The sequence below is a fragment of the Mobula hypostoma genome, chromosome 25, assembly GCF_963921235.1.
Source record: "Mobula hypostoma chromosome 25, sMobHyp1.1, whole genome shotgun sequence".
NCBI classification, from domain to species: Eukaryota; Metazoa; Chordata; class Chondrichthyes; order Myliobatiformes; family Myliobatidae; genus Mobula; species Mobula hypostoma.
Genome location: NC_086121.1, coordinates 222,524 through 247,912, shown reverse-complemented (window position 1 = coordinate 247,912; position 25,389 = coordinate 222,524). Strand labels below are relative to the sequence as shown.

General features: G+C 44.7%; 1 protein-coding gene across 1 annotated transcript in view; it reads right to left on the bottom strand.

The window, feature by feature from the left end:
• cfap74 (cilia and flagella associated protein 74) overlaps positions 1–23,424 on the bottom strand; it is a 355,344-nt gene extending 331,920 nt beyond the window's left edge. The window contains exons 1-3 of the mRNA XM_063032843.1: positions 23,408–23,424; positions 13,711–13,950; positions 1,539–1,618 (exon numbers count right to left, since the gene is read on the bottom strand). Coding sequence (XP_062888913.1) covers positions 1,539–1,618; positions 13,711–13,950; positions 23,408–23,424 — 337 coding nt within the window. The remainder of the gene's footprint in view (positions 1–1,538; positions 1,619–13,710; positions 13,951–23,407) is intronic.
• Positions 23,425–25,389: the final 1,965 nt, after the last annotated feature.

The following is a 25,389-nucleotide window of genomic DNA, read 5'->3' as shown; positions in this document are numbered from 1 at the left end:
TAGTGGAAGCATACAAAAGGGTCTTCTAAGATACTCTTAGATAGGTACATGGAGCTTAGAAAAATAGAGGGCCATGTGATAGGGTAATTCTAGGCAGTTTCTAGAGTATTGTGAGCAGTTTTGGGACCCATGTCTTAGAAAGGATGTGCTGAAACCTGGAGAGGGTTCAAAGGAGGTTCACAAAAATGATTCCGGGATTGAATGGCTTGTCATAGGGGGAGTGTTTGATGGTTCTTGGCCTGTATTCACTGGAATTTAGAAGAATGAGGGGTGACCTCATTGAAACTTATCAAATGGTGAAAGTCTTGATAGAGTGGATGTGGAGAGGATGTTTCCTGTGGTGGGAGAGTCCAAGACCAAAGGACACAGCCTCAGAATAGAGGTGCGTCCTTTTAGAAAGGAGTTAGGAGGAATTTCTTTAGCCAGAAAGTGGTGAATCTGTGGAATTCTTTGTCGTAGGCGGCTGTGGTGGCCAAGTCCTTACATATATTTAAGGCAGCGGTTCATAGATTCTTGATTGGTCAGGGCATAAAGGAATACGAGGGGAAGTAAGGAGTTTCGGGCTGAGAGAAAAATTGGATTGGCCATGATGAAATAGTTAAGCAAACTCATTGGGCCACATGGCCTAATTCTTCTCCTATATCTTATGGGCATGGTTTTATATGTTAATTAAATCTACTTCAAGAAATGCATGTGCAGCATAGGTAAACAGTAAACAATACTGGGTCTTGATTGAGAGTCTCCAGGCTCCTCGATGATAGTAACCAGAAGAGGACATGTCCCATATGGTGAAGGTCCTTGATGATGGATATCATGTTCTCTCGAAGTTCTGCTTTGCACTGATGGGTATTCAAGTCAATTGTAGGATATGTCTGATAAAGAGAACTATCTATCAGAATTGTTTGGTGGCTGTCCTTTGTCCAATGATAACAGGAAATCTGTGCAGGAGAGTTTTTAAAGTGAAAATGCCATTGCACTGGAGCAGTTCCACTCTCTCAACCTCAGAAGTCTGGATCCAGTGGTACAAACAGTTGTCACAAACTCGTGCCTTCCTTGGTTGCAGTGGATAACCATGACTACTACATTGTCTCGTCATACCCTTTGTTCACCATGGAGCGTTGTAGAACTGCCTTCCTGCTACTGTATCTCATTGTAGATCTCATCCGCCCAGTCTGACAGAGTTGACTTCATGTACTAAGACAGCAATGTCCCTATCTCCCTGCCATACAGGGTTCGCCAGCTACCCTCACCTAGTTTAACCCACCTGTCGAAGCGGTGTACCAGGGCGTAGCTGATGTCACATGTATGTAGCTATTTGGAGTCCCAGGTAAGAGCCGAGTGTCCGGTTGGGCACAAAGATGAGTGAGCTGCACCAGAATGGAGCTGATAAGACCCTTCACCAGAGGTGCTACCCCTCCCTGGACACTCCATACACCCTGCCAGAATTGCTTACACTTCCAGTAACAGCCCTAATATATCACCAATAAGCTACCTCCTGAAACAAATCAAAATTACAATCCCCTTTTTGCTTTGCTTACCCTCTTGCTCCAAATCCAACTTTAATCCTTCCTGTCCAGTTTCATTCTGAAAATTGTGTTTGTCCTCCATATTGTCATATCTGCAAAGTGCAAATGACATTTTCAGTAATTTTAGAGTTACATAGTTTTAAGAGTCATCAATATTATGCGAATTTTCCAGAGCTAACAATGATGATAATCTTTTCAAAATGCCAGCAAAAAGGCGGTGCGCTTGGTTGCAATAGCCTCTCTGGGTTCAATAAATGGTGCAAATGTATGTCTTAAGCATTTTTCTTGTGATCGCAAGACCCTGACGGACATTGGTAATACAAAATACTGAAAGTCCAGTTGTACTATGTTTCCCACCTTGGCCCCAGAGAAACATTTCACTTAGCAGTACTGTATACGTGTGCATGGTTGAATGAGCGTTGTTGAGGCAAGTCATTGAGTATTTAAGGAGAGATTGATAGGTTCTTGATTGGAACATCTGGACAGCAAAGATGCATATAACAGGTTACTCCTTATTGATTACAGCTCAGCATTCAATACCATCATCCCCTCAAAACTAATCAATAAGCTTCAAGACCTTGGCCTCAATACCTTTTTGTGCAACTGGCTTTTCGAATTGCTCACGTGCAGACCCCAGTCAGTTCAGATTGGCAACATTCAGATTGAGGAAAATGCCTCAAGATTCAGGGGAGAATATTTAGGATGGAGATGAGGAGAAACTGTTTTTCCCAGAGAGTGGTGAATCTGTGGAATTCTCTGCTCAGGGAAGCAGTTGAAGCTTCTTCACTAAATATATTTAAAAAACAGTTAGGTAGGTTTTTACATAGTAAGGGAATTAAGGGTTATGGGGAAAAGGCAGGTAGATGGAGCTAAGTTTACGGACAGATCAGCCATGATCTTATTGAATGACGGGACAGGCTCGATGGGTCAGATGGCCTACTCCTGCTCCTATTCCTTATGTTCTTATGTAACATTTCCTTCACAATCTCCATCCGCACAGGTGCACCACAAGGCTGTGTCCTTAGCTCCCTGCTCTACTCACATTACACTTATAACTGTATGGCTAAGCACAGCTTCAATCCCACATTTAAGTTTCCTGATGACACCATTGTTGTTGGCTAAACCAAAGGTGGTGACATATCTGCATATTGGAAGGAGATTGAAAATCTGGCTAAGGGGCACCACAACAACAACCTTTTACTCAATGTCAGGAAGAACAAGGAGCCGAATATTGACTTCAGGAGGAGGAAGCAGGTCCATGAGCCAGTCCTCATTGGGAGATCAGATGTGGAGAGGGTCAACAACTTTAAGTTCCTCAGTGTTACTGTTTCAGACGACCTATCCTGGGCCTCGCATGTAAGAGCAATTACCATAAGCCCAAAAGATATTGAAGAAGAATTAGGCCATTTGGCCTGAGTCCACTCCACCATTTCATCATGGCTAATCCAATTTTCCTCTCAGCCTCAATCTCCTGCCTTCTCCACATATCACTTCATGCCCTGACCAATCAAGAATCTAGCAACCTCTGCCTTAAATATACATAAAGTTTTGGCCTCCACAGCTGCTTCTGGCAAAGAATTCCACAGATTTACCACTCTCTAATTAAAGAAATGGCTCCTCATCTCTGTTCTAAAAGGAAGCCCCTCTATTCTGCAACTGCTCCCTCTGGACATAGACTATCCCACTATAGGAAACATCCTCTCCATGTGCACTCTATCAAGGCCTTTCACCATTCGACAGGTTTCAGTGAGGTCACCCCTCATTCTTTTGAATTCCAGTGAATACAGGCCCAGAGCCATCAAACACTCTTCACATGACAAGTCATTCAATCCTGGAATAATTTTCATGAACCTCCTTTGAACCCTCTCCAGTTTCAGCATATCTGTTCTAAGATAAGGAGCCCAAAACTGCTCACAATACTCCAAATGAGACCTCACCAGTACTTTATGAAGTTTCAGCATTATATCTTGCTTTTATATTCTAGTCCTCTTGCAATGAATGCTAACATTGCATTTGCCTTCCTTACCACAGACTCAACCTGCAAATTAACCTTTAGGGAATCCTACACAAAGACCCCCAAGTCCGTTTGCACTTCAGTTTTTTGTATTTTCTCTCCATTTAGACAATAGTCAACCCTTTCATTTCTTCTACCAAAGTGCATGACCATGCACTGCCATTTCTTTGACCATTCTCCTAATCTGTCTAAGCTCTTCTGTAGCCTCTCTGCTTCCTCAAAACTTACTGCTTCTCCACCAATCTTCATATCGTCTGCAAACTTTGCAACAAAGCCATCAATTCTATCATCTAAATCCTTGAAATATAACATAAAAAGAATCGGTCCCAACACAGGCCACTGTGGAACAGCATTAGTCACCAGGAGCCAACCAGAAAAGGCCTCATTATTCCCACTCTTTGCCTCCTGCTAATTAACCACTGTTTTATCCAAAGTAGATTCTTTTCTGTATTACCATGGGCTCATAGCTTGTTAAGCAGCCTCATGTGTGCCACCTTGTCAAAGGCCTTCTGACAATAGTAGTAACACAACATCAAGCAATTTTCCTTTGTCTATCCTGCTTGCTGTTTCTTCAAAGTATTCTGACAAATTTGTCAGGCAAGATTTTCTATTTAGAGGAAACCATGCTGACTGTGGCCTATTTTATCATGTGCCTCCAAGTACCCTGAGACCTCATCCTTAATAATAGACTCCAACATCTTCCCAACCACTGAGGTCAGACTAACTGGCCTATCTTCTGACTCTCTCCCTTCTTGAAGAGTGGAGTGACATTTGAAAGTTTCCAGTCTTCTGGAACCATTCCAGACTCTAATGATTCTCGAAAGATCATTATTAATGTCTTCACAGTGTCTTCAACCACCGCTTTCAGAACCCAGGGGTGTACACCATCTGGTCCAGGTGACTCATCTACCAACAGACCTTTCAGTTTCCATGAACCTCCTCTCTAGTATTGGTAACTTCATGACCCCTGACTCCTGGAACTTCCACCATACTGCTATTGTCTTCCACAGTGAAGACTGATGCAGAATATTTATTCAGTCTGTCAGTCATTTCCTTGTCCCTCCATTACTACCTCTCCAGTGGTTAAAAATCCATTCTCACCTCTCTTTCATACTTTATGTTTCTGAAGAAACTTGTTGGTATTTCCCTTAATATTTCTGGCTAGCTTACTTCTGTATTCCCTCTTCCCCCTCTTAATGATTTTTTTAGTTGCCCTCTGTTGGTTTTTATAAATTTCCCAACCCTCTAACTTCCCACTAACTTTTGCTCTATTATATGCCCTCTCTTTGGCTTTTACGTTGCCTTTGACTTCTCTTGTTAGCCACTGTTGTGTCATTATTCCTTTAGAATATTTCTTCCTCTTTGGGATGTGTATATCCTGTGCCTTCCGTATTGCTTCGAGAAATTCCAGTCATTGCTGCTCTGTCATCATCCCTGCCAGTGTTTTTTTTAATTAATTCTGGACAACTCCTCTCTCATACCTCTGTAATTTCTTTTAATCCATTATGAAGAAAGCACAGCAGTGCTTCTAATTCCTTAGAAGTTTGCAAAAATTCAGCATGACATCTAAACCACTGACAAACATTTACAGATGCAAGAGGTACTACAGATGCTGAAAATTTAAAGCAATACACACAAAGTGCTGGAGGAATTCAGCATGTCTGGTAGTATCTATGAATGGGAAAAAAACAGTTGATATTTCAAGGTGAGAAACCTCATCAGGACTGGAAATGAAAGGAGAAGAAATCAGAACAAGAAAGTGGTGGGGGGGGAAGGAAGAAGTGCAAGGTGATAGATGATAGGTGAAACTGGAAGAGAGGAAGGGAATGAAATTAATCGCTGGGAAGTTGATTTGTGGAAGAGATAAAGGGCTGGATAAGGTGGAATCCAACTGGAGAGGAGGACAGAGGACCACAGAAGAAAGGGAAGGGGGAGGAGCACCAGAGGGAGGTGATAGGGCAGGTAAGAAGAGAAGGTGTGAGAGGGAAGCAAGAATGGGGAATGGTAAAGGAGAGGAGTAATTACCCGAAGTTTGAGAAATTGATGTTCATGCCATCAAGTTGGACGCTACCCAGAAGGAATATAAGGTGTTGCTCCTCCAACTCACGGGTGGCCTCATTGTGGCAGCAGAGGCGGCCATGGACTAACGTGTCAGAATTGGAATGGGAAGTAGAATTGAAATGGGTGGCCACTGGAAATCCTGCTTTTTGCCGTGGACAGAGCAAAGGTGCCCGACGAAGTGATTTCCCAACCTATATCGGATCTCACTGATATATAGGAGGCCATATTGGGAGCACTGGATACATTAAATGACCCCAAAATACTTGTACGTGAAGTATTGCCTTATCTGGAAGGACTGTTTGAGGCCCTGAATGGTAGTGAGGGAGGTGTTGTAGGGGCAAAGGTAAGTGCCAGGAGGGAGATCAGTGAGGAGGATGAGTGGACAAGGGAGTCACGTAGAAAGTGATTCCTGTGGAAAGCTGAAAGTGGACATGGGGGGATGGAAAGATGTGCTTGGTGATGGGATCCTGTTGGAGATGACAGAAGTTGAATTATGTGCAGATGTGGAGGCTTGTGGGGTGGTAGGTGAGGACAAAAGGAACCCTATTCCTGGTGTGGCAGCAGGAGGATGGGGTGAGATCTGATGTGCGTGAAATAGAAGAGGTGCAGGTAAGGGCAGCATTGATGGTGGAGGAAATGAAGCCCCTATCTTTGAAGGAGGATGATATTTCAGTTATTCTGGAATGAAAAGCCTCATCCTGAGAACTGATGCGGTGCAGATGGAGGAACTGAGAAAAGGGTATGGCATTTTTACAAGTGACAAGGTGGGAGGAGGTATAGTCAAGATAGGTGTGAGAGTCAGTGGGTTATAAAATATATCAGTAGATAGACTGCTTCCAGAGATGGAGACAGAGAGACTGAGAAAGGGGAGAGAGGTGTCAAAAATGAACTAAGTAAATTTAATGGCAGGGTGGAAGTTGGAGGCAAAGTTGATGAAATTGACAAATTCAGCTTGGGTGCAGGAAGCAACACCAATGCCGTTGTCAATGCAGCAGAGAAAGAGTTGGGGAGTGATGCCAGTGTAGGCTTGGAACATGGACTGTTCCACATAGCTGACGAAAAGGCAGGCATAGCTGGGACCCATGTGAGGACTAGTTCCACCAGATGGAAGAGAGTGGTAGTGGAGGAAAACCAGTTAGGTCTGTTGTCCAGAAAGAAGCAAAGAGCTTTATGGCCATCCTGATGTGAGATAAAAGTGTATAGTGTTTAGGGACTGGACATCCATAGTGAAAATGAAACGATCAGGGCCGTGGAACCTAAAGTCATTGAAGAGATCGAGAGCGTCTTATAGATGTGTGGAGGGGAGTATATTGACTGGCTGCATCACAGCCTGGTATGGAAACACCAATGTCCTTGAACAGAATATCCTACAAAAAGTAGTGGTTATGGTCCAGTGCATCGTGTGTAAAGCCCTCCCTACCAATGAGCACCTCTACATAGGGTGCTGTCGCAGGAAAGCAGCATCCATCATCAGGGTCCCCCACCACCCAGGCCATGCTCTCTTTTCACTGCTGCCACAGGAAGGTGCTACAGGAGCTTCAAGACTCACATCACCAGCTTCAAGAACAGTTATTATTCCTCAATCATCAGGTTCTTAAAATGAGGGGGATAAATTCACTCAACTTCACTTGCCCCGTCACTCAGCTGTTCCCACAATCGATAGATTCACTATCAAGGACTCTTCATCTCGTGCTTTTGGTATTTATTTACTATTTTTATTTCTTATTTTTTTCTTTTGTATTTGCACAATTTGTTGTCTTTTGCACACCATTTGTCCACCCTGGTAAGTGCGGTCTTTCATTGATTTGATGATGGTTATTGGAGCTATTGAGTGTGCCTGCCAGAAATCGAATCATCAGGGTTGTATATGGTGATGCACATGTACTTTGATAATAAATTCACGTTGAACTTTGGTAAGTGGATTAAAGATGAAGGGGAGAGAACACATCACCATAATTGAAAGGTAGAGCAGACATGATGGGCTGAATAGCCTGAATCTGCTCCTATACAGTATCTATGGTCATTTAAACTGCCTACTCCCATCAACCTGCTCTGGGACCATATCCCTGAATATCTCTACTATCCCATGTACCTATCCAAACTTCTCAAACGTTGAAATCAAGCTCACATGTACCTCTTGTGCTGGCAGCTCATTCCACACACTCATTATCATCTCAGTGAAGTAGTTGCCCCTCATGTTCGCCTTAAACTTTTCACCTTTCACTCTTAATCCATGAACTCTGGTTGCAGTCCCACCCAACCTCAGTGAAAAAAGCCTGCTTGCATTTACTCTTATCAATATTCCTCAAAATTTTGTATACCTCTATCAAATCTCCCCTCAATCTTCTACGTTCTAAGGTATAAAGTCCTAACCTATTCAATCTTTCCTTATAACTCACGTCCAAGGATCCTGATACTCGTTATCTTTAGGGGTATGTTTTCTAGTTCCCAAAAGTGCCAGAACAGTTGGTGGAGAGGATGTGGAGGCAGATGTTGTTTAGACCTCAGACTAAGTTAGGAATCAAAAGGTTTGCATGGTGCGACAAAATCAAAAAGGATGAATACAGGACTGAAGGTGTTGTATCTGAATGCCCGCAGTATACAGAATAAAGTAGATGAATTGGCAGCACAGTTGCAGATTGGCAGGTATGATGTTGTAGTCATCATGGAATCATGGCAGCATAAGGAATCATGGCAGCATAAGGAATAAGGTGGATGATCTTGTTGTACAGCTACAGATTGGCAGGTATGATATTGTGGCCATCACTGAGACCTGGCTAAAGGATGCATGTCTCTAGGAGCTGAACGTCCAAGGATACACGGTGTATCGGAAGGATAGGAAGGTAGGCAGAGGGGGAGGCGTGGCTTTATTGGTAAGAAATGATATTAAATCATTAGACAGAGGTGATATAGGATCGGAAGGTGCAGAATCTTTATGGGTTGAGCTAAGGAATAGCAGGGGTAAAAGGACCCTGATGGCAGTTATTTATAGGCCTCCAAACAGCTGCAGGGATGTGGACTACAAATTACAAATGGAAATAGAAAAGGCTTGTCAGAAGGGCAGTGCTATGATAATTGTGGGGGATTTTAACATGCGAGTAGATTGGGAAAATCAGGTCAGCACTGGATCTCAAGAGAGACAATTTGTAGAATGTCTGCGAGATGGCTTTTTAGAACAGCTTGTTGTTTAGCCCACTAGGGGATCGGCTGTACTGGATTGGGTATTGTGTAATGAACCGGAGGTGATTGGAGAGATTGAGGTGAAGGAACCCTTAGGAGACAGTGATCATAACATGATTGAGTTCACTGTGAAATTAGAAAAAGAGAAGCCGAAATCTGATGTGTTGGTATTTCAGTGGAGTAAAGGAAATTACAGTGGCATGAGAGAGGAACTGGCCAAAGTTGACTGGAAAGAGACACTGGCGGGAAAGACAGCAGAGCAGCAGTGGCTGGAGTTTATGCGAGAAATGAGGAAGGTGCAAGACAGGTATATTCCAAAAAAGAAGAAATTTTCGAGTGGAAAAAGGATGCAACCGTGGTTGACAAGAGAAGTCAAAGCCAAAGTTAAAGCAAAAGAGAGGGCATACAAGGAAGCAAAAGTTAGTGGGAAGAGAGAGGATTGGGAAGTTTTTAAAACCTTACAAAAGGAAACCAAGAAGGTCATTAAGAGAGAAAAGATTAACTATGAAAGGAAGCTAGCAAATAATATCGAAGAGGATACTAAAAGCTTTTTCAAGTATATAAAGAGTAAAAGACAGGTGAGAGTAGATATAGGACCGATAGAAAATGATGCTGGAGAAATTGTAATGGGAGATGAGGAGATGGCAGAGGAACTGAACAAGTATTTTGCATCAGTCTTCTCTGAAGAAGACAGCAGTATACCGGACACTCAAGGGTGGCAGGGAAGAGAAGTGTGCACAGTCACAATTACGACAGAGAAAGTACTCAGGAAGCTGAATAGGCTAAAGGTAGATTAATCTCCCGGACCAGATGGAATGCACCCTCGTGTTCTGAAGGAAGTAGCTGTGGAGATTGCGGAGGCACTAGCGATGATCTTTCAAAAGTCGATAAATTCTGGCATGGTTCCGGAGGACTGGAAGATTGCAAATGTCACTCCGCTATTTAAGAAGGAGGCAAGGAAGCAAAAAGGAAATTATAGACCTGTTAGCTTGACATCCGTGGTTGGGAAGTTGTTGGAGTCAATTGTCAAGGATGAGGTTACAGAGTACCTGGAGGCATATGACAAGGTAGGTAGAACACAGCATGGATTCCTTAAAGGAAAATCCTGCCTGACAAACCTATTACAATTTTTTGAGGAAATTACCAGTAGGCTAGACAAGGGAGATGCAGTGGATGTTGTATATTTGGATTTTCAGAAGGCTTTTGACAAGGTGCCACACATGAGGCTACTTAACAAGATAAAAGCCCATGGAATTACGGGAAAGTTACATACGTAGATAGAGCGTTGGCTGATTGGCAGGAAACAGAGAGTGGGAATAAAGGGATCCTATTCTGGTTGGCTGCCGGTTACCAGTGGTGTCCCGCAGGGATCAGTGTTGGGGCCGTTTTTGTTTACATTGTACATCAACGATTTAGATTATGGAATAGATGGCATTGTGGCTAAGTTTGCTGACGATACGAAGATAGGTGGAGGGGCCGGTAGTGCTGAGGAAACGGAGAGCCTGCAGAGAGACTTGAATAGATTGGAAGAATGAGCAGAGAAGTGGCAAATGAAGTACAATGTTGGAAAGTGTACGGTTATGCACTTTGGCAGAAAAAGTAAACGGGCAGACTATTATTTAAATAGGGAAAGAATTCAAAGTTCTGAGATGCAACGGGACTTGGGAGTCCTCGTACAGGATACCCCTAAAGTTAACCTCCAGGTTGAGTCAGTAGTGAAGAAGGCGAATGCAATGTTGGCATTCATTTCTGGAGGAATAGAGTATAGGAGCAGAGATGTGATGTTGAGGCTCTATAAGGCGCTGGTGAGACCTCACTTGGAGTACTGTGGGCAGTTTTGGTCTCCTTATTTAAGAAAGGATGTGCTGACGTTGGAGAGGGTACAGAGAAGATTCACTAGAATGATTCCGGGAATGAGAGGGTTAACATATGAGGAACGTTTGTCCGCTCTTGGACTGTATTCCTTGGTGTTTAGAAGAATGAGGGGAGACCTCATAGAAACATTTCGAATGTTAAAAGGCATGGACAGAGTGGATGTGGCAAAGTTGCTTCCCATGATGGGGGAGTCTAGTACGAGAGGGCATGACTTAAGGATTGAAGGGCGCCCTTTCAGAACAGAAATGCGAAGAAATTTTTTTAGTCAGAGGGTGGTGAATCTATGGAATTTGTTGCCACGGGCAGCAGTGGGGGCCAAGTCATTGGGTGTATTTAAGGCAGAGATTGGTGGGTATCTGAGTAGCCAGGGCATCAAAGGTTATGGTGAGAAGGCAGGGGAGTGGGACTAAATAGGAGAAAATGGATCAGCTCATGATAAAATGGCAGAGCAGACTCGATGGGCCGAATGGCCTACTTCTGCTCCTTTGTTTTATGGTCTTATGATAACTGGAAGCTTTATGTCCAATGATACACATCATATAGAAAGGACAGGCAGGAAGGCAGAGGAGGAGGCATTGCTCTGTTGCTAAAAATGAAATTAAATCATTAGAAAGAGGTGGCATAGGATTGGAAGGTGTTAAAACATTGTGGATAGAGCTAAGGAACTGCAAGGGTAAAAAGACCCTGACAGAAGTTGTATACAGAACCACAAACAGCAAGGACGTTGCCTACAATTACAATGGGAGATAGAAAATGCATGCCAAAACGGAAAGGTTAAAATACTCATGAAGGACGTCATTACGCAGTTAGATTAGGAAAATCAGGTTGGTGCTGGATTACAGGAGGGGGAATTTCTAGAGTGTCTACGAGATGGCTTTTAGAGCAGCTTGTGGTTCAGCCCACTAGACGATCAGCTATTCTGGCTGGGGTGTTTTGCAATAAAACAGAATTGATTAGCGAGCTTAAGGTAAAAGAACTCTGAGGGGCTAGTGATCACAATATGATTAAATTCATCCTGAAATTTGAGGAAAAGCTAAAGTCAGAGGTATCAGGCAGATTAGCAATAGCTGGAATTTCTGGAAGCAATTCAGAAAGCATAGGATATATACATCCCAAAGAGGAGGAAATATTCTAATAATGACGACACAAACATGGCTATCAAGAGAAGTCCAAAGCTCACATAAAAACCAAAGAAAGGACATATAATAGAGAACAGATTCATGGGAAGTTGGATTGGGAAGCTTTATCACAGAAGGCAAATAAAAAAGTCATTAAGAAGGTACAGATGGAATACCAAAGTAGGCTAGCCAATATTAAAGAGGATACCAAAACTTTCTTCAGATACATAAGATGTAAAAGAAGGGCGAGAGTGGATATTGGACCATTGGAAAATAATGCTGGAGAGGTTAATCCTACTCCTTAACTTAGCACCTAACTCCCTAAACTCCCTCTGCAAAACTTCGTTACTCGTCCAACCCATGTCGCTGGTACCTAAGAGGACCACAACCTCTGGCTGTTCACCCTTCCCCTTCAAAATACTGAGGACACGATCTGAGATGTCCTGAACCCTGGCACCTGGAATCCAACATACCATCCAGGAACCTTGCTCTTTCCCACAGAACCTCCTGTCCATTCCGGCCCGAAACCTTGACTGTACTTTTTTCCATAGATGCTGCCTCTAGCATTTTGTGTATGACACTGGAGGTCTCCCTACTTTCCCACATCCCACAAGAGAAACATTCCGTTATCCTGCCTGGAATCTCTACAGTTCCAACCAAATGTAAATGGGGGGCAGGGGCGAGAAAGAGGACCTCTACCAACAGCTTTTTTGTTTTCGCCTTCTCTGACTGAAGCCTCCTTTTGATGACTCCTCAAAGAGCTAAAGCCTCAAATTTCTACTCTGACTCTGACTCTGCCTCTCTGATAATGGCCGCTGTGCTTGCCCCTCCCTCACTATAATTTGTTCTTGCTAATCTATTCAAATGCAATTAACCTCCAGTCAAAGCTCCAAAAACACTGCCACGGGCAACTGCATTATGTCCTCTCAAATTTCTGATCAAACCAATTGACCATTAGTCAACGCTCCCATCTTCCCTCTGCTTTCTCTTTCCCTGGTACACTCCTTTCCTCCCTCCACTTTCTCCCTCCTTTCCACCTCTCCCTCAACTTTCTCCTCCCATTCCTCCTTTCCTCCCTTTATTTTGTCCTTCTCCCATATCCCTCCTCCCTTCCGTCTCATTCTTCCGTACTTTCTCCTTCCCTATCCTACCTCCCTTCCCACTCCCCTTCCCCTCCCTCTTTCTTCCCCCTTCCACCTCCCCATCAATTCCTCTTCTCCCTCTCCTCCTCCCATCTCTTCCACTCCGTTCCTCCTTCCCTCTCCCCTCACCTCCAATTGCTACTACTCAGCACCTTGTTCTCCTCCCATCTCTTCCCCTCTCCCTTCCCTCTCCCCTCTCCCCCCTCCCCCCTCCCCCCACCTCCCCCCCTCTCCCCTCTCCCCCCCTCCCCTCTCCCCCCCCTCTCCCCTCTCCCCTCTCCCCCCCCTCTCCCCTCTCCCCCCTCCCCCTCCCCCTCCCCCCTCCCCCCTCTCCCCCCTCCCCCTCCCCCCTCTCCCCCCTCCCCCCCCTCCCCCCTCTCCCCTCCCCCCTCCCCCCTCTCCCCTCTCCCCTCCCCCTCCCCCCTCTCCCCTCCCCCCTCTCCCCTCCCCCCTCCCCCCTCTCCCCCCTCCCCTCCCCCCTCCCCCTCCCCTCCCCCTCCCCTCTCCCCTCCCCCTCCCCCTCCCCCTCCCCCTCCCCTCCCCCTCCCCCCTCCCCCCTCCCCCCCCCTCCCCCTCCCCCTCCCCCCTCCCCCCTCCCCCTCTCCCCTCCCCCTCTCCCCTCCCCCTCTCCCCTCCCCCTCCCCTCCCCCCTCCCCCTCCCCTCCCCCCTCCCCCCTCCCCCTTCCCTCTCACCTCTCCTCTCCCCTCTCCCCTCTCCCCTCTCCCCTCTCCCTCCCCCTCCCCCTCTCCCCTCTCCCCTCTCCCCCTCTCCCCTCTCCCCTCTCCCCCCTCACCTCCAATTGCCACCGCTCAGCACCGCATTCTCCATTTCTATGACGACGGCTCTTTTTGCGCCCAATAGAAGCCGCGTTCGGGACACCCAATGGGAACAGTGCTGCGTACCGATCCAATGGTGGCGGGCTGCTCGGGTATGGGCGGGAGCATGCGACTCAAACCGCCAATAAGCTGCTCGGCTGCTGGTCGCCAGGGTGACGCTTACAACAACAACAACTCGCAAACACAACTCGCATCCGCTTCGCCCCCCTCAGCGCGTCCTCCTATCATCTACTCTCCCTCACCCCTCCCTTAGACCTTTCCTTCATCCCCTCACCCAAATCACCCTAATCACCTCCCCGTCCTATTATCTCAAACTCCTCACCTCTTTGTCCCCTCCCTTCCCCGCCTTATCTCCCCCTCCCTACCACTCTCCGCCCCTCCTTCCCCACCCACCATCTACCCCTCACCATCCGACTCTACCTTCCTCTTTTCTTTACACCTTCTGCATGGAGGCCGGTGACCAGTGGTGTACCTCAGGGATCTGTTCTGGGACCCCTACTCTTTGTGATTTTTATAAATGACCTGGATGAGGAAGTGGAAGGATGGATTAGTAAATTTGCTGATGACACAAAGGTTGAGCGTGTTGTGGATAGTGTGAAGGGCTGTCAGAGGTTATAGTGGGACACTGATAGGATGCAAAACTGTGCTGAGAAGTGGCAGATGGATTTCAACCCCAATAAGTGTGAGGTGGTTCATTTTGGTAGGTCAAATATGATGGCAGAATGGTATTAATGGTAAGACTCTTGGCGGAGTGGAGGATCAGAAGGATCTTGGGGTCCGAGTCCATAAGACACTCAAAGCTGTTACGCAGGTTGACTCTGTGGTTAAGAAGGCATACAGTCCACTGGCCTTTATCAATTGTGGGATTGAGTTTAAGAGCCGAGAGGTAATGTTACAGCTATATAGGACCCTGGTCAGACCACACTTGGAGTATTGTTCTCAATTCTGGTTGCCTCACTATAGGAAGGACGTGAAAACCATAGAAAGGGTGCAGGGGAGATTTACAAGGAGTTGCCTGGATTGGGGAGCATGCCTTATGAGAATAGGTTGAGTGAACTTGGCCTTTTCTCCTTGGAGCAATGGAGGATCTGAGGTGACTTGATAGAGGTGTACAAGATAATGAGAAGCATTGATCATATGGACAGTCAGACAGGCCTTTCCCCAGGGCTGAAATGGCTAGCACAAGAGGGCATAGTTTTAAGATGCTTGGTAGTAGGTACAGAGGAGATGTCGGGGTAAGTTTTTCTTACGCAGAGAGTGGTAAGTGCATGGAATGGGCTGCCGGCAGTGGTGTTGGAGGTGGAAATGATAGGGTCTTTTAAGAGACTCCTGGATGGCTACATGAAGCTTAGAAAAATAGAAGGCTATGGGTAAAGCCTAGGTAGTTCTAGGTAGGTACATGTTCAGCACAGCTTTGTGGGCCGAAGGGCCTGTATTGTGCTGTATGTTTTCTATGTTTCTGCAACTCTCACTCCCTTCTTCAACCTTCCCCTCCTCCAGCCTTACCCACCACCTGCCCATCACTACCACCTTCCGTACCCCTCCTTACCCCACACACCACCTACCCCTTCCTCCATCTACCCTTCTGCATCAGCCCTCGCTCTCTCTTTCCCTTATTCTATCTGTAACTCTCTCCCTCACCTTATGGCACCATCTTCCTCCTCCCACCACTGCCCACACAGGGAAGTTGCACTGTGGTGCCTGCTCTTCCAGCTATTTCCCACAACAGACAGCCGTGTGCAGCAAGATCCCACACTGCACTGATGTTGGTTGAGGCATGTAGTATGCCCAGGATGTCAGCTCCCTCCTTGCCCACCAGTAGGTGAGTATCTGGTGATAATATGACCATTCAGTTGCCTAAATTCTCAGGCAGATCACTCACAGTAACAGTGAGGGATAAAAGTGAGGAGAATACAAGGGCAAGTTATTCTGGTCTTTAAGCTAGTGCTTTGAGCTCTTTTCCAGGTACTTGACAAGTCTAAAGATGTGCTGATAAAGTGGAGGTCTTTCCTCGGTTCAGGAATGACTTCTCGCAGAAGCACATTTGAGGTCAGGGGTCACTGCTACCTGGAAGACCACAAACTCTGAAGTCTTTTTCTTCAAATATCATTTTCCTCTGATGTGCAAATGCTTTTGCACCGAAGGCACTCATGAATTTTCTCATTACGTCTTCATTGAATGACAACTCCCAAGCTAATGAAAATGTTTCACTGTGAATCTTTATTGTCAGAGGGCAAGGATGGTAGTGCACATACTGTATGTTTGCAGAACTCTTTGCTGGCTTGTACGGGTCCCCAATGCTAAACTGGCATTATTAGTCTGGAATAAAGTGTTAGGTTTCCATTTGGAAAGCAGTGAAGTCATCGGACAAAGTCAGCATGGATTTGTGAAAGGAAAATCATGTCTGATGAATCTCATATAATTTTTTGAGGATGTAACTAGTAGAGTGGATAGGGGAGAACCAGTGGGTGTGGTATATTTAGATTTTCAAAAGGCTTTTGACAAGGTCCCACACAGGGGATTAGTGTGCAAACTTAAAGCACAAGGTATTGGGAGTAAGGTATTGATGTGGATAGAGAATTGGTTGGCAGGCAGGAAGCAAAGAGTGGGAATAAACGGGACCTTTTCAGAATGGCAGGCAATGACTAGTGGGGTACCGCAAGGTTCAGTGCTGGGACCCCAGTTGTTTACAATATATATTAATGACTTAGACGAGGAAATTAAATGCAGCATCTCCAAGTTTGCAGATGACACGAAGCTGGGCGGCAGTGTTAGCTGTGAGGAGGATGGTACAAGGATGCAGGGTGACTTGGATAGGTTAGGTGAGAGGGCAAATTCATGGCAGATGCAATTTAATGTGGATAACTGTGAGGTTATCCACTTTGATGGCAAAAACAGGAAAACAGATTATTATCTGAATGGTGGCCAATTAGGAAAAGGGGAGGTGCAACGAGACCTGGGTGTCATTATACACCAGTCATTGAAAGTGGGCATGCAGGTACAGCAGGCAGTGAAAAAGGCAAATGGTGTGCTGGTATTCGTAGCAAGAGGATTCGAGTACAGGAGCATGGAGGTACTACTGCAGTTGTACAAGGCCTTGGTGAGACCACACCTGGAGTATTGTGTGCAGTTTTGGTCCCCTAATCTGAGGAAAGACATCCTTGCCATAGAGGGAGTACAAAGAAGGTTCACCAGATTGATTCCTGGGATGGCAGGACTTTCATATGATGAAAGACTGGATCAACTAGGCTTACACTTGTTGGAATTTAGAAGATTGAGGGGGGATCTTATTGAAACGTATAAAATCCTAAAGGGGATTGGACAGGCTAGATGCAGGAAGATTGTTCCTGATGTTGGGGAAGTCCAGAACGAGGGGTCACAGTTTGAAGATAAAGGGGAAGCCTTTTAGGACTGAGATGAGGAAAAACTTCTTCACACAGAGAGTGGTGAATCTGTGGAATTCTCTGCCACAGGAAACAGTTGAGGCCAGTTCATTGGCTATATTTAAGAGGGAGTTAGATATGGCCCTTGTGGCTAAAGGGATCAGGGGTATGGAGGGAAGGCTGGTACAGGGTTCTGAGTTGGATGATCAGCCATGATCATACTGAATGGCAGTGCAGGCTCGAAGGGCCGAATGGCCTACTCCTGCACCTATTTTTCTATGTTTCTATGATCAACACTGGCGCACCTCAGGAGTGTGTGCTTAGCCCGCTGCTCTACTCTCTATATACACATGATTGTGTGGCTAGGCACAGCTCAAATACCACCTATAAATTTGCTGACAATACAACCATTGTTGGTAGAACCTCAGGTGGTGACGACAGGGCGTACAGGAGTAAGATATGCCAACTAGTGGAGTGGTGCCGCAGCAACAACCTGGCACTTAACATCAGTAAGACAAAAAAGCTGATTGTGGACTTCAGGAAGAGTAAGACGAAGGAAAACATACCAATCCTCATAGATGGATCAGAAGTGTAAAGAGTGAGCAGCTTCAAGTTCCTGGGTGTCAGGATCTAAGAGGATCTAACCTGGTCCCAACATATCGATGTAGTTATAAAGAAAGCAAGACAGCAGCTATACTTTATTAGGAGTTTGAAGAGATTTGACATGTCAACGCATACACTCAGAACCTTCTAAAGTTGTACCGTAGAGAGCATTTTGACAGGCTGCATCATTGTCTGGTATGGAGGGGCTACTGCACAGGACCAGAAGAAGCTGCAGAGGGTTGTAAATCTAGTCAGCTCCATCTTGGGCACTAGTACCCAGGACATCTTTAGGAAGCGGTGTCTCAGAAAAGAAGCGTCCATTATTAAGGACCCCCAGCAACCAGGGCATGCAATTTTCTCACTGTTACCATCAGGTAGGAGGTACAGAAGCCTGAAAGCACACACTCAGCGATTCAGGAACAGCTTCTTCCCCCCTGCCATCAGATTCCTAAATTGACATTGAAAGTTTGGACACTACCTCACTTTTTTTTTAATATACAGTATTTCTGTTTTTGCAAGTTTGAAAAAAATCTATTCGATATACATAATTGATTTGCTTGTTTATTATTATTATGTTTTATTTTATTTTTTTCTCTCTGCTAGATTATGTATTGCATTGAACTGCTGCGCCAAGTTAACAAATTTCACGTCACATGCCTGTGATAATAAACCTGATTCTGATTCTGATGAATTAATCAACTAACTGGTACATCTGTAGGCTGTGTGAGGAAACTGAAACACCCAGAGGAAACCCACGCACTCACAGGAACGATGTACAAGCTCCTTACAGATGGCACTGGAATTGAAATCTCAACTCTGGAACGCACTAACAGCAATGCTATCATGGTGGTTATGTAAACACGAGGAAATCTGCAGATGCTGGAAATTCAAGCAACACACATCAAAGTTGCTGGTGAACGCAGCAGGCCAGGCAGCATCTCTAGGAAGAGGTACAGTTGATGTTTCGGGCCGAGACCCTTCGTCAGGACTAACTGAAAAAAGAGCTAGTAAGAGAACTCTCTTACTAGCTCTTCCTTCAGTTAGTCCTGACAAAAGGTCTTGGCCTGAAACGTCGACTGTACCTTTTCCTAGAGATGGTGGTTATGTAGTTATTTACTTGCTTGTTCATATGTTTGTTATATTTTTGGTTTTATACCAGTTGTCATTCTTTTGCACATTGGTTGTTAGTCTTCGTGTTTAGTTTTTCATTGATTCTATTGTATTTTTGTTCTAATGTGAATACCTGGAAGAAAACAAATCGCACGGTAGTATATGATGAATATGCATGTAATGTCCTGGTTAAGATTTCTACTGCTATGCTGTAGGTATTTCATTTTAGTAGTTTTCTGCAAAAGCAGTGCGTCCGCTATAGAATGTTTTAATTTCAGGTAAGTATAAGCAGCTTGTTCAACTTAGGAATGTTGTGTAGGCCATTCTGGAGAAGGTTCTAGAGAGTGGTGCAGAGAGAGTTTTCTGAAGGACAGTAATTTGGTTTGGGGTCTTATGGTAGGAGCTGCAGAACCCGTGGCAAGAAGTACTTTGTGCAGATGAATGGCTTCAAGGAAGTGTAATACTCCTGAGAGAGAGAGCCAGTTTGCTCAAGATGGTCTTCGAGGGGAATTCAAAAATGTGGCAGGTGTTTTCATGCAGACCGTGGGTCCAGCGCTTGAGTAACAGATACATCCCTGAATAGTCCAGTATGAGCTCCAATGAGTATTCTCCCTAGGCCTGCTGCCCTATGATCCTCTCGTGTCCCTTTTGCTAATCACCTGTCTAGCTCTTGATTCCATCCCTCCCCCTCCTGTCTTCTCCTATCATTCTGGATCTCCCCCTCCCCCTCCCACTTTCAAATCTCTTACTAGCTCTTCTTTCACTTAGTCCTGACGAAGGGTCTCAGCCCAAAATGTCGACTGTACCTTTTCCTATAGATGCTGTCTGGCCTGCTGCGTTCACCAGCAACTTTTATATGTACACATTGTATTGGCCCTTATAGTTGTTTTTCTTTTCTTTTTCCTATTAACTGTTTGATAAAACTGAAATTGGCAAATATATTTTCTTTATAATCTTATGCAGTATACAATCTGCTATTTCTTGCCGATCAATAATTGTGCATGGGTAGTATTTATACAGCATTCGCTCAGATCGAGGTTCAGTTAATTAGAACTTCCTGACTTTCCTGTTTGGTTGAACACCAAATATAGACGACCCTAGACGTATATTGTTTATAAAGATGGCCTTCTCACTGCTGTGTCCCGTGGCTGTTTGCTGAGTTAGCTATCAAGCCAAGATTGCATATGAGCCTAGTGAGAGGGTTACATACATATTTTATTAATAAATTTACTTTGAATTTTGGATTTAAAAGTAGTATCCATGCCAGACCACCAGACTCAAAACCAGTTATTTTTCCCAAGCAGTAAGGCTGAATACCTCCACCTGCTAACCGACCACCCAAACTGCCAATCTCCACTACTTTATTATTTCCTGTCGGAGTCACCTTCTATACAGATACTCCTGTGCCTAACATTGCTTTATGGACATTCAATCAATAAGCTATCTTATGTATTTATATTTGTTGTGTTCTTATTATTGTTTTTTATCTTATTGTTTTTATTTTATGCTGCATCAGATATGGAGTAACAATAATTTTATTCTCTTTACAATTATGTACAGGAAATGACATTTAAAAATCCTGAATCTTGAATCGTGAATTTTGAATGCCTGTAAGAAAACGAATCTCAGTGACATATAAGCAACACACATCAAAGTTGCTGGTGAACGCAGCAGGCCAGGCAGCATCTGTAGGAAGAGGTGCAGTCGACGTTTCAGGCCGAGACCCTTCGTCAGGACTAACTGAAGGAAGAGTGAGTAAGGGATTTGAAAGTTGGAGGGGAAGGGGGAGATCCAAAATGATAGGAGAAGACAGGAGGGGGAGGGATAGAGCCAAGAGCTGGACAGGTGATAGGCAAAAGGGGATACGAGAGGATCATGGGACAGGAGGTCCGGGAAGAAAGACGGGGGGGGGGACTCAGAGGATGGGCAAGAGGTATATTCAGAGGGACAGAGGGAGAAAAAGGAGAGTGAGAGAAAGAATGTGTGCATAAAAATAAGTAACAGATGGGGTACGAGGGGGAGGTGGGGCCTTAGTGGAAGTTAGAGAAGTCGATGTTCATGCCATCAGGTTGGAGGCTACCCAGACGGAATATAAGGTGTTGTTCCTCCAACCTGTGTGTGGCTTCATCTTTACAGTAGAGGAGGCCGTGGATAGACATGTCAGAATGGGAATGGGATGTTCAGTGACATATACATACTTTGATAATAAATTTACTTTGAACTTTCAATTTAAGAGTTGAACCTGCAATCACGGTTATAATTTCAAGTCCCTCACATAAAACAATGTCCTGCTGGAGAGCAAAATATTGCTGTGAAGTTTATATAGTGTTAGAATGTTATGTGCTCTCTGGTTTCACAGGACACAGCATGGTGATATTTTAAGGTCCCATTTGTGCATTAGGTGGCTGTGTCAGTCCTCGTACTGTTTATATTCTCAGCCTTAGGTTGAAGCCGTTTTTAGATTTAGATTATAAAATTTAGGTTCAGATTCAGGCCAACTGAAGGCATAAGCTGCTTTAGAAACCCAAGAGACTCTGCAGTTGCTGGAAATCCGGAGCAACACCCACAAAATGCAGGAGGATCTCAGAATAGAGTTCATATGAAGGGTCTTGGCCAGAAACATCGACTCCATTCCTCTCCATAGATGCTGCCTAACCTGAGTTCCTCTAGTATATTGTGTGAATCAAATAACGTGTAATGGCGAATCTATGAAATTCATTATCACAAAAGGTTGTGGAGGCCAAGTTATTGAATACTGTATATTTAAAGCTGAGCTCAGAATCAGATGTCATGAAATTTGTTAACTTAGCAGCAGCAGTTCAATGCAATACATAATATAGAAGAAAATAGTAATAAATAAGTACATCAATTACAGTATTTAGAATAGATTAAAAATTGTCCAACAAACAGAAATAATATATAAATGCAGCATATATTTAAAAAGTGAGGTAGTGCCCAAGGGTTCAATGTCCATTTAGGAATCTGATGGCGGAGGGGAAGACGTTGTTCCTGAATCACTGAGTGTGTGCCTTCAGGCTTCTGTACCTCCTACCTGATGGTAACAGTGAGAAAAAGGCATGACCTGGGTGCTGGAGGTCCTTAATAATGGACGCTGCCTTTCTGAGACACCACTCTTTGAAGATGTCCTGGGTACTAGTGCCCAAGATCGAGCCGACACTCTGCAGCTTCTTTCGGCCCTGTGCAGTAGCCCCCCCACCATACCAGACAGTGATGCGGCCTGTCAGAATGCTCGCCATAGCTGTCAGGACGCTGAAGCAGGGACCCAATCGCAGACCAAGTACTGTGCGCACTGTGATATTTCTTGAGTAGCAAATCCAGAGAGGCAACAAAGTCAGTGTCAAAGTTCAGGCAAAGATCAAAAGTTCCAGAGAAATCAAAAAAACAGAATTGGGAAACAGGCAGCATTGATATTCAGACGGACAGAGTTCAAATATGAATGCTGGAAAGGCTCAGGAGAACTCACTGGCACAATCTGGCAACAAAACACACTGAATAAACAGAGAGGCAGATGATAAGAGGAGCACAATGAGACAGAAGTGGCAGAAAAACAGGTAATAATGAGAAACAGGTGAGAGGTGGAGTACTCAGTAATACAGGGGCCGGAGTAGAGCAGGAGCAGGGACGGGAGCACGAAAACAAACGAGCACATAGCAATACAAAACCACACAAAAAGACAGAGTTCAACTGGAGGTACTGACAACAGTACATCTATAGAAGTTTTTGAGTGTATTTGTTGACATACCAAATCTCTTCAAACTCCTAATGAACTATATTCGCTGTCTTGCCTTCCCTATAACTGCATCAATATGTTGGGACCAGGTTAGGTCCTCAGAGATCTTGACACCCAGGAACTTGAAACTGCTCACTCTCTCCAGTTCTGATCTCTCTATAAGGATCGGTGTGTTCCTTTGTCTTACCCTTCCTGAAGTCTACAATCAGCTCTTTCGTCTTACTGTCATTGAGTAAGATTCTCAATTAGTAAGGGCGTCAAAGGGAGCGAGCAGGAGAATGAGGGGTGAGAAGGATAATAAATCAGCTGTAATGGACTTGCAGAGCAGATTTGGTGGGCCAGATAGCTTAATTCTGCACCTATGTCTTATGGTCTTATGGTGTTATTTTTTCTTATCCTAGCCATCAAGTACCTATTTACACCAATCTCAATATTTTTAATCCATTCAATTCATCCCCGATTCTTCTACTCACTTCCCATGAAGGACAATTAACTGACAACTTTCACATCTTGGGGATGTGGGAGGAAAAGCCATGCAGTCACAGGGAGAATGTGGAAACGCCACGAAAACAACAACAGCAGTCAGGATTGAATCCATTTCACTCTCCTCTGCAACTCAGCTCTGTACTACCAGTACAAAGTGCTGGCTTGCATCCATGAAGGGCTTCAGGAAACAATGTGTTTGATTGGGTGATCTTGAAGTTCTTTGTGAAAGGGATCATTTAGGCTTCTAGTTGTATGTTTTTATTTTTATTTATTTAGAGATACAGCACAGTAACAGGTCTTTCTGGCCCAACAATCCCATACCTTCCGATTACACCCATGTAACCAATTAACCTTGCTGGTGAACGCAGCAGGCCAAGCAGCATCTATAGAAAGAGGTGCAGTCGACGTTTCAGGCCGAAACCCTTCGTCAGGACTAACTGAAGGAAGAGTGAGTAAGGGATTTGAAAGTTGGAGGGGGAGGGGGAGATCCAAAATGATAGGAGAAGACAGGAGGGGGAGGGATAGAGCCGAGAGCTGGACAGGTGATAGGCAAAAGGGGATACGAGAGGATCATGGGACAGGAGGTCTGGGAAGAAAGACAAGGGGGGGTGACCCAGAGGATGGGCAAGAGGTATATTCAGAGGGACAGAGGGAGAAAAAGGAGAGTTAGAGAAAGAATGTGGCTCTATCCCTCCCCCTCCTGTCTTCTCCTATCATTTTGGATCTCCCCCTCCCCCTCCAACTTTCAAATCCCTTACTCACTCTTCCTTCAGTTAGTCCTGACGAAGGGTCTCGGCCTGAAACGTCGACTGCACCTCTTTCTATAGATGCTGCTTGGCCTGCTGCGTTCACCAGCAACTTTGATGTATGTTGCTTGAATTTCCAGCATCTGCAGAATTCCTGTTGTTAACCAATTAACCTACTAGTTCTTAGGTCTTTGGAGTGTGAGAGGAAATCTGAACACTCGGAGAAAGCCCATGCTGTCAAAGGGAGAGCATACAAACCTCTTACAGACATCAGCAGGAATTGAACCTAGGTCGCCGGCACAGTAATATTGTTATGCTAATCCCTGTTGTTTCACAAAATCTCAGGACATCCTAAGGATCCTTCACAACCACAGGAGCACTAGTGAAATGTGATCACTATTTTACATAGCAAAATTAAGAAAGATGTGAAAATAAGATGGACTAAAAAGATTACTAGCAACACACATAAAAATTGCTGGTGAATGCAGCAGGCCAGACAGCATTTATAGGAAAAGGTACAGTCGACGTTTTGGGCCGAGACCCTCCGTCAGGACTAATTGAAAGAAGAGCTAGTAAGAGATTTGAAAGTGGGAGGGGGAGGGGGAGATCCGAAATGATAGGAGAAGACAGGAGGGGGAGGGTTGGAGCCAGGAGCTGGACAGGTGATTGGCAAAAGGGATATGAGAGGATCATGGGACAGGGGGCCTAGGGAGAAGGAAAAGGGGGAGGGGGGAAGCCCAGAGGATGGGCAAGGGGTATAGTGAGAGGGACAGAGGGAGAAAAAGGAGAGTGAGAGAGAGAGAAAAAAATCAATAATAATAATAAATAAATAACAGATGGGGTACGAAGGGGAGGTGGGGCATTAATGGAAGTTAGAGAAGTCAATGTTCATGCCATCAGGTTGGAGGCTACCCAGACAGAATATAAGGTGCTGTTCCTCCATCCTGAGTGTGGCTTCATCTTTACAGTAGAGGAGACCGTGGATAGACATGTCAGAATGGGAATGGGATGTGGAATTAAAATGTGTGGCCACTGGGAGATCCCGCTTTCTCTTGTTTACTTTAACAAACATCAAAATTATTTCTTAGTGAACCATTCTTGTTAGGAAATATTAATCATAATTATTCTTATAATTTAATTCAAATAAATGATAGTTGTTGGCAATAGACAGTGCGTTTTTAAATAAAATTATTACAGGGCCTTATTATTTGCAATAGCCATTGGGTATTTTTAATGATAGTTTAAAACATGGTGCATCAGATTCTTCTACTTCTGCTTATACCCATTTTTATTAACATATTCAAAAGATAGTTTCATAAGACCATAAGATAGAGGAGCAGAATTTCAGACACAAAATGCTGGAGGAACTCAACAGGCAAGGCAGCATCTAGGAAAGGAGTACCGTCGATGGTTTGGGTTGAAACCCTTCGGCAGGAAGGGTATTTGTGTCTGTTGCTCAGACTTCCAGTATCTGCACACTTTCTCTTGTTTGTGATAGGAGCAGAATTAGGCCATTTGGTCCATCGAGTCTGCTCTGCCATTTCAGCATGGCTGATT